Source organism: Galeopterus variegatus, unplaced genomic scaffold (genome assembly GCF_000696425.1).
Source record: "Galeopterus variegatus unplaced genomic scaffold, G_variegatus-3.0.2 Scaffold959, whole genome shotgun sequence".
NCBI lineage: Eukaryota > Metazoa > Chordata > Mammalia > Dermoptera > Cynocephalidae > Galeopterus > Galeopterus variegatus.
This window is the reverse complement of record NW_007727070.1, coordinates 366,202-376,440: the sequence shown is the minus strand read 5'-3', so window position 1 is coordinate 376,440 and position 10,239 is coordinate 366,202. Positions and strand designations below refer to the sequence as shown.

The window sequence follows — 10,239 nt, the reverse complement described above, 5'->3', positions numbered from 1 at the left end:
GTTGCCGGACACGAAAAAAGACAAAAAAAGGACAAAAAAAAAAAAAAAAAAGGTCAATGTTTTTAACTTATAATTGGTCTCTGTCTAGAAACTTTGTACTAAATTCCTTTGCTAAATGGAACATAAATCTCTCTACTTGAAGACTTTAAATTATATGTTTTCAATATTACTACAAACCTGAAGGGTGAAGCAGTTTATATACTGGTGCCAAATAATACAGCCATCTTGGTATTGGTAACAGCTACACAAATGATCATACTCCTCATTTAAACGTTCCTTTAACTTGAGATTGATATAGAAGTCCCATGGGACAGGTTGAGAAGATACCTGTAAGACATTATATTTTAAAAATAAGAACAATTAAAATCTGTTATGGCTGACAGATTAAAAACACATCCCCTCCAACCCTTCTGATACCCCAAAAGAAGTAATAGTAAAGAGATATTTTAAAAGGCATAGGTCTATAATAAAGGACACAATAGCTACAAAATTCTGGAAGCTGGAAAGGAACAGGAAGAGGTAACAATCCACTTAAAAGACCCAAGGAAAGATGATTCTAGCAATGGAGAAAGTAGAAGAACAACTATATTGATATTATAAGACTACCTTTCTATAGTATACAACTGACAGCACTAATCACCTATGGAAGTAAGGCTGAGGTGGAGCTAAAACAAGAGTGGTTTAACCCTATTTACAAGGAAGTTAGACTCCAGATTCCCCCTCCTGCTCCTGTAGCCCAGCAACTGCCTCTCTCCATTCCAGAAGACCAGAAGTTTATTCCCTAGAGAGTATAAAACAGAAGGGCTCTGAACTAGAGTACACCAGGCATCACTGAGGGTGGGAATACCACATGGAAAACAGGAAAAAGTTTATATATCAAATGCTAAGATGCACCTTCCTGCTTTTCAGAAAGTTAGCAGCTAGGCTTATATGCTTCAGGCAGGAAACTATAACTCTTCTTTGAGGGATCTGATCAGCTTAAGAGAAAAGTTATAAAGATTGGGGGGTTTTCAATAAAATGGCCCAAGTTAAATCATCCTACAGTGAGGTCCCCAGCTGTCAAGTTTCCCCCATACACACAGAGCTTTCAATTAGCTTCTAAATAAGAATGGAGAGCCAAAGATTTGAAAGTTAAGATTTTTAGAGATCCTATCCAGGAGACCCCATATCTTTTTTTTTTTTTTTTTCCTTTTTGTCTTTTTTCATGACCGGCAACGGATCGCAACCCTCGGTGTTGCGCCCGCACCTCGCTCAGCTAGTGAGCGGCCGGTCTGTACATGGGATCCAAACCCTCGGCGGGAGCGCCGCCACACTCCCAAGTGGCGCACTGTAGCAGTGCGCCACCGGGCAGGCCCAAGACCCCATATCTTAATAAAAGAAATTATAGAATGAGAGAACAGAGAAGACTGAGGGAAGAAATAAATCATTTTTTCATTAAAGAAAATTTCTCAGAACTGAAGGAGTTTTCAGACTGAAATGGCCATAGAGAACCTAGCACATGGGTGACAACAAACTTATACCAAAGCATGTAATTGTGACATTCCAGAATACTGGGGACAAACATAAGATCCTATAAGGATCCAGAGAGTGGGAAAAATAGTTCCACACAAAGCTTCAAGAATCAGAATGGCAAAAGACTTCAAATGCAAGGTTAGATGCCCCAAAATAATGAAGCTCTTCATTAAAATTCTAAGGGACGGGCCAGCCTGTGGCTCACTTGGGAGAGTGTGGTGCTGATAACACCAAGGCCATGGGTTTGGATCCCACATAGGTATGGCCGATTCACTCACTTCGGAGAGCATGGTGCTGACAACACCAAGTCAAGGATTAAGATCTCCTTACCGGTCATCTTATGAAGAAAAAAAAAAAAAAAATTCTAAGGGAAAAAAATTAACTTAGAATTCTATATCCAGTTAAACTATCAATCAAGTAAAGACATAGAATAAGGAATTTTCTGATGTATAAGATTTTAAAAAATCTATATCCCATCCCTTTCTCAGGAAGCTACTAAAGGATGTGTTCCTACAAAATATGAGAAATTAAACCCAGAAAGAAGAAAAATGGGATCTAAGAAACTGGGCATCCAATATAAGAAAAAGGTAATACCTAGGATGATGGTGAATGGAAATTTCAAGGTGATACTGCATGTGTCAAGCCTAGAGTATTACTTGTCCAGATTGGAGCAGGCTAGAAAATTTAAGGAGAGATTTCTTCAAAAAGACAAAATTGATAGAATAATGTGTTTGAACATATTGAAAGATCTATATAATAGCCTCTCATTTTTGATATCTGATACTGGTCTACAATGGTGACTGAATTCTTGATGGCTCACTGACTTTCCTATAAGTAAGTTAACAGATTATAAGATTTAATGGTACCATGGGGGAAGTTCTCGCTTTAATCCACATTACATACAAGGTAAATGAAATTACAAAGAATCAGTCACACCTTTATTATGGTTAATTCCGCAGAGTTTCTTGGTGCCACCCAGAATAACTTGTAATCTTCACATATTAGATATTCTTGTTTAATGCAATAATCCTCATTACCTGTTGAGAAGTTGTGATCCATTTAAAAATCACTGTGAACACATATCGTCATCTAGCCTTTACCTACTGGTTTAAGAGCTAGAGATACTAGTATATTTGCCAGTTAGTAGCATCTAGAATACTTTTCAAAGCCATTTGTTAAAAATTTAAAGAGGGGAAGACATTAATTCCTATTGTTACTGGGACATGAAGTTATCAGTGTGTTAACTTCTATAATGCTATTTCTTACAATCTATGAATATTTATAGTGCTCAAGCATCAAGCTCAAGTACAAATAATTATTTGTATACTGCTATGTGTGAAAGGACATACATTCAGTGATACGTACCTAATTCAATTTCCTTTTCTATTTCCAGTTTAGGCATCGGTCTATCTTCTACAGAAAACTCTGCAGAGGCACTTAATTCCAGTAGGGACTTTAGTAGTTGTCTGCGATACTGTGAACACCAGGGTGACTGAATAGGGTTTTCTGGAGGGGGTGGGAAAAGTTGAAAAAACGTCATCTAAAAAACCTAATGCTTACAATAGATATTATAACAGAAAATGGGGAAAATAAGATTACACAACGAACACTACTAATCTAACTACATTTATCTGTCTTCAGTGAGTACTAGTTTATTCTAGAAATTTCACAATTTATGGTAACTTCTCTAGGGAAGAAAAACAGCTCAGTTTGCTGAGATAAGTAAGTGTTCACTAGACATGAATCTAGATATTTGCTCACAAGTGGTATGAATGATACTACCTGCAGTCTCATTAGTAAGCTCCAGTTTCTCAGGTATTTGAAGACATTTGATGGAGGAGGTGCTTATAACCGAGGCAGAAGATCCAGAGAAGCCAGAGGAGTGAGTGGCTTCACGACTATCTTCAATAATGGGGCTAAAAGAACCACCAATTAGTCAATTCTTATCGGAATAATATATACCAACTTATCTTTGTGAGTGTACTTCAATTTTTTAATAAAATGTATTTTAAGATAATTTATAATTTGCCATAATTTTATTTGATAGTCTTATTTTTAAAATCTATTATTTTCCCAAATCAAAAATAGATTCATAATCAAGATCTAGGTTACTTTTTCTATCCTAGTTGAGAAGCAATGCCCAGGATTACATTTCTGGATTTATGGTTTATTTACCTAATCTACAGTAAATGCCTATCCTACATCTACTCTGTACTACTGTAAAATAGTAACTAACTTTGACACTAACTTTCTTCTTCTTTTTCTCTTCTCTGGACTTTTTATTCTTCAATAAGAAAAGGTCAAGAAAAGGGAAACCCAAATCGCATAATATGAACACATGCTAGCAAATATAATTAAAAGTTTGTTGGGAGAAAAGTTTGAAAATGCAGTATTGAAAGCACAAATTGGCAAATTAAAGAATATCCTTAAAAATGGAATTAGTTTGTTTAAATTAGCTGACTTTTCAAAGAGGCTCAGTCCCTGGCTCTCTATGCCATTCCCACATATCTGTTCTCTAATTCATTTCCACCTCTCTCTCATGACACTTTTTCTTTAATATATCTCTATCTAGTTCCCTATTTGAAATCAACATCAGTGATTTTACCCTTATTTTAAACTCAGTATCAAAGAAAAACTGAATGCCTCCTCTTTCCCGATCATGTATACTTTTCTGAGTTTCCTCAAAGGTACCATAACCCTCATGGACCTCTTAGCTTCATAAGCATCAACATTTATTTCTTCTAACCTTCATATCCAAATCAATCATTGACACTTTACCTGGAGCAACCCAACTTTCATGTAAAGCACTTAGCACAGTACCCAGCAAACACTAAGAGTTTGATAATTGATCACTATAACTGATAAGTACACACTGAATGAGAAAGCAAACAATCTAGTTTGTAAAACCTATAATCTCCAATCACCTCAGTTTCTTGATGCTAAGAGTTTGACTGTAGATAGAGCCGCAAGCAGTCTGCTGGTCCTCAGAGGTCTTTACATCTAGATCCTCTTCCTGCAACAGTCTCTCAGGATCTGAAGGGAGATCCTTCAAGGACATTATCTCATGAAAAGGCGTGGATACAAAACGAGCTGCTCTAGCGAAGTCACAGGTGTCTTCTGGGTTAGGACAAATAGTTACATTCCTGAAATCTGTGATAATGGCATCCTCACTCAAGGGCTCAATTCCTGTAAATTCATCCTGAAATGAAAACCATGTAAAGTTTAGCAGAAATATTTCAATGATCGATCATATGAATGGCCTATACTTTTTACTTTGAGAGACACACATTTGATTAGTGACAAAGGGTATAGAAGTAGCATATCAGAACCTCTAGGGAAAGACAGTTTTAAAAAGCACATTATATAGCATGTGAAGAAAAAGATCTGTATCATGAAGACAGCAAACTATACTCCATAAAAAAAAAAAGGACACACTGTGAAGATTCTCTACATGAGGAAAAGTATTGTACAATGGTTTCTTTCCCCCAACAAATTTCACCTAAGAACTAAAACACTAATACTATTTTCCTTCTGGCTTTTACTTAAAAACATTCTGATAATCTGTTATCCTCCAAGTTTTTCAGTATTCTTCCTCTATGCCACATACTTAATTTTTATTTATTTCTTAAAAGTAATTCATGATTATGGTAGAAGATATGCAAAATATAAAGTATAAAGAAAAAAAAATCTCTTGAAATGCCATTATACCCAATCTAACATTTTTACTACACATTTAAAACATGCTTTTGTCTTTAAAAGTAATATGTGTACAGTTTTTAAAAAGTTGGGCCGGCCCAGTGGCGCACTCAGTAGAGTGCGGCGCTTGGGAGCGCAGTGGCGCTCCCGCCGAGGGTTCGGATCCCATATAGAGACCAGTCCGCTCACTGGTTGAGCGCAGTGCGGGCGCGACACCGAGGGTTGCAATCCCGTTACCGGTCACGAAAAAAGACAAAAAGGGGGAAAAAATAATAATAAAGCGACACCGAGGGTTGCGATCCCGTTACCGGTCACGAAAAAAGACAAAAAGGGGGAAAAAAATAATAATAAAAAACAAACAAACAAACAAACAAACAAACAAAAAAACTTTAAGATTAAAGTAAAATAGATTGTGTATAGTCTAAGTATACACTTTATGCAAACACTATTAATGGCCCTACTAGTTTAAACATTTTAAATATAAATTTTTTTTAGGGGTTATAACTCCTGGCAGGTACCAACTAACAAAACTCAGTTAAAAGGTTGTAAAACAAAAAAGCTAGATTAAAACTGAATCCTTTAATAATCCAGCTTGTCTCTGAACCTAGAATCACTGTGTCCAAACTCAGCCTGTCTAAGCATCATGTTCTCTGGTGGTATTCTTCAGAACACAGTGTGTAATTAATTACTCTTCTACATCATTGTCTTTTCATAGAAGCAGTTAGTGGACTAATTATCAGAACTATATGAGAAAGTATTTAAAAGAAACAAAAATATACGCTTGGACTTCTTCCCTGGAAATTCTAATTCCATATAGCTGGAGTGGGGCCTGAGCACCTTTAGTCCATAAAAACTTCCCTAGGCTTTTCTGAGTTGCTGGCAATATTGTATATCTTGATCTGGGTAGAAACTGCATGGATATTCACACATGTAAAAATACATCTAGCTTAACTAACTGTATGTTCATTATTTTGAGATAAAATGAAATATATCCAGAATTCTAAAAAAAACCCCCCAAAAACCCCAAAAAGCTACGTTTTGAGGAACTGCCAAACTGTCTTTGGCTGTACCATTTACATTCCCACCAGCAATGTATGAAGGTTCTAATTTCTCCCCATCCTCGCCAACACTTGTTATTGTCCATCCTTTTGATTACAGCCATTCTAATGGGAACAAAGTAGTCTCTCACTGTAGTTTTGATTTGCATTTCCCTAGTGACTAATGATGCTGAATATCTTTTCATGAGCTTAGCTCAAATCAGTGATTTTAATTTTAATCCTAAACTTTTGAGATTTGAATGAAACAATCCACTAGCACATTTATGTTAACTTAATGATACTGTTCCTTACACAAACATCTGGAGACACATCTTCATTTGAGGTGATGCTTTCTGAAGTTTTGAGAATTGCAAGGGGTCTTCGTTGGGCTAAAACCTGTGGGGGATCTGCAGGAGGACTGGAAAAAAACATACTTCATTCAGCAATTATTTTTCTGTTTACATAAATAACAGTAACCACCAATTCACCCTCATTTATAAAAACAAAAAACTTTTAAGAAAACAAACAAACAAACAAACCTTTTATTCTTTTTTTCTTTAGGAAGAAACTCATCAAAAATGGAGAAAGGTATACTGGGACCTACAGAAAGAGAGACTAGATATATACTCTGAGCAGTAAATGCTTTACTCTTCAGATGAGATAAATTAATATTTTGTGTTGGTTGAAAGCAGAAAGGCAATCTGTTTCATGGATAATATTATTTCATCTATATCCCCCACCACTGCCACTACTCCCGAACCCAAACCAACAGGATTATTTGGAAGCAAATCCAAGACATCATATCACTTCATCTGTAACTATTTCAGTACACATTTCTAAAAGGAACTCTTTTTTAAAAGTCTAATGATACCTATTAACAATTTCTGAATATCAAATATCCAGTCAGAAGTTTTTTGGGTAACCTTTTGTTGAAGAAACTGGGTTGTTTGCCTCACAGTGCTTGATTTTGCCAATTACATTCCCCATGTGATTTAACATTTTCCTTTATGCTTTGTATTTCCTATAAATTGGTGGTTAGAATTAGAAGTTTAATTAGATTTTGTTTAATGTTTTGTTTTTTTAAAAACTACTTACAGGGGGATATTCACATTTCTACCAATTTTAACACATTTCTGAATGGTAAAGAAAACCAACTTGAATATAAAATAGATTTAATTTTAAACTCCCTCCCCCCCAAAAAAAACCCACTTTCCTTAAAGTTTTGGCTGCTGAATACTAATGATATGCTTAGCTTAGTGTACAGTATCTAAAGTGGAAGATTATTCCATAGTTAGTGTAAATTTAAAACTACATTTAAAGCAAATACAGATTGAGTATCCTTCATCTGAAATGCTTGGGACCAGAAGTGTTTTGGGTTTTTTTGATTTTCGAATACTTGCATATATATAATGAGATATCTTTGGGATGGGACCCAAGTTTAAACACAAAATTCATTTATGTTTCACATACATCTTATACATGTAGCCTGAACATAATTTTACACAATATTTTTAATAATTTTGTGCATGAAACAAAGTCTGTGTACACTGAACCATCAGAAAGCAAAGGTGTCACTATCTCAGCAACCCATGTGGATAATCTGTGGTTGTTTGGCATCACCATAATTCCTGACTCTGAATTTATATGCTACCGATAAGCAATCATTTTCTTATACTTATTCACACATAAATACTTGACAGTAAAAAATGTGACATACTATTAATACAGGAAAAAAATGTGTTCAGGGTAACTAAGTAGCACAGTAGCATCACCAGAATACCTGTAGCAGCTGCTAAACAACAGCAACAACAAATAACAGCAGGCTTTCAGCTATGACCTGTGATACTGTGTTTTGATTAAAAGGTTACCATACATAGCAGTTGTTTAAGTGAGAAGAAACAGCAGAAAGAGTTGAAGGACCAGGAAGTGCACCATCTAGGGATGAGGAGGCATTCTCCTGGAAGGCTTTTAAAAATGTTTCCTCCAGAGTCATCTGCCTCATTAACAACAGTTTTTGTCTTAGAAGTCTCTCTTTGATTTTATAAACTGACATGATTTATTGTTCTATTATGAATGCACACTGCTTCAATAAGCTCATCACACATTTTCACCATGTTATCTATAAGTATGTTTTCTGCAGTGCTAACAACTTCATATGTGGCATCATGTCAGTGCTCAAAAAGTTTCAGATTTTGAAGCATTTGGATTTCAGATTAGGGCTTCTCCACCTATTTTTCAAAGCATTGAGGAATCTTATGAAAATACTCTTTCAAATATCTATCCTATCTTGAATCATACTGAATTCCATGATTCAAAGATACAATATCGTAGTCCCCCTTTCTGCCCTCTTTCAATCCCTTTACTGAAATTAAGAAAATATCTATCATTTGTTACATAATGCATTTGTTATCAGCAAGTTCCTCATCAGGCTGTCAAATACAACTCACCTTTAGAACGAGGTTGTTCCTGCCAAATGTTTTCTGCAAGTGAAGTTTCTCTGTGAAGAAACATGTTTTAAAACATGGGCTCAATACCCACAGAAAGAACTGTTTAATTTTTAAAAGTGCAAGAGGCTTTTCCACTAAATATAATCTTCTTCATTCTAAAATAAAGAAATTGTTACACCACTATCAATCCAAATTCTCTTGAAGAAGATGAAACCTTTAGTCATTAAAAATGTTGAAAACAATGTTTCAGTCAATGATGGACCACATGTACAACAGTGGTCCCATGAGATTATCATGGAGCTAAAAAATTCCTATGGCATAGAGATGCTGTAGTCGTCGTAACGTTGTAGCACAATTATTTTTATTCTTTTATAATTTTAGTGTAGCCTAAGTGGACAGTGTTTATATCTACAGTAGTGTAAAGTCATTCATTGGCCTTCACATTCACTCACCATTTAGTCACTGACTCACCCAGAGCAACTTCTAATCCTGCAAGCTTCACTCATTCTAAGTACGCTATGTAGGCATACCATTTTTTATCTTTTATACTATATTTTCACTGTACCTTTTTTACGTTTGTTCAGATATGTTTAGATGCACAGATACTTACCACTGTGTTACAACTGCCGGCAGTATTCAGTACAGTAACATGCTGTACATGTTTGTAGCCTAGGAGCAATAGGCTATATATACCATGTAGCTTAGTGTGTAGTAGGCTATATCATCTAGATTTGTGTAACTACTCTATGATGTTTACACAACAACAAAATCATTTAATAGCACTTTTCTCAGAATATATCCTTGTTGTTAAGTGACCCATGACTGTATAAGTAGATTTACAAAATGCTAAGCTTCCATTTTTATAAAACAAAACAAAATAAAAGACATAAAAGAGAGAAATATCAGTATTAATAGTAGTCATCTCTTGTTGGTAGAAGTGATTTTATATTTTCAAATATTATTTACATTTGTATCTATAAGAAATGTATTTTTTTTTTAATGGAAAAGTCACACCGTGTCCTCCCTGATCAGCACCAAAGCTTATGTTGTGTCAGACTTACAAAAATCATGTCTCAGCACTGAAAAGACAAGGAGACTTCAAGTCACTAGAGAATCAAAACTTGGTTCTAAATGCTCTCCTATCTTCTACCAATGTGGTCTCACCTGGCACAAGAGTTTACTGGACAAACAGAACTGGATAGAGTCATTCCTGGTATTTCTTGAGACCTGGAAGCGATTTGCAGCTCAGCTGTCTCCTTTCTGGGCACCTTCTCTTCTTGCTGTTTGCATTAAGTAAACAAAATCAATCTCCCTCTCATCCAGAAAATGCTACCTATTTTTAAGCACTAGCTTCAACATCAGCTTTAAAATACTCTTCCCCGGGCCCGCCCAGTGGTGCACTGGAGAGTGCGCTGCTTGGAAGCACGGCGGCGCTCCCGTCGAGGGTTCGGATCCCATGTGGAGACCGGTTCCCGCTCACTGGCTGAGCGCGGTGCGGGCGCAAGACCGAGGGTTGCGATCCCGTTGCCGGTCCCCGGTACGGGCGC

The 10,239-nt window shown here is 36.0% G+C and overlaps 1 protein-coding gene across 1 annotated transcript in view; it reads right to left on the bottom strand.

Annotated features, from left to right (window-relative positions):
- BUB1B (BUB1 mitotic checkpoint serine/threonine kinase B) overlaps nt 1-10,239 on the bottom strand; it is a 53,084-nt gene that overhangs the window by 8,098 nt on the left and 34,747 nt on the right. The window contains exons 11-19 of the mRNA XM_008573723.1: nt 9,857-9,972; nt 8,693-8,742; nt 6,785-6,845; nt 6,558-6,663; nt 4,437-4,711; nt 3,295-3,428; nt 2,878-3,018; nt 2,449-2,549; nt 178-327 (exon numbers count right to left, since the gene is read on the bottom strand). Of these exons, the coding sequence (XP_008571945.1) occupies nt 178-327; nt 2,449-2,549; nt 2,878-3,018; nt 3,295-3,428; nt 4,437-4,711; nt 6,558-6,663; nt 6,785-6,845; nt 8,693-8,742; nt 9,857-9,972 (1,134 nt within the window). The remainder of the gene's footprint in view (nt 1-177; nt 328-2,448; nt 2,550-2,877; nt 3,019-3,294; nt 3,429-4,436; nt 4,712-6,557; nt 6,664-6,784; nt 6,846-8,692; nt 8,743-9,856; nt 9,973-10,239) is intronic.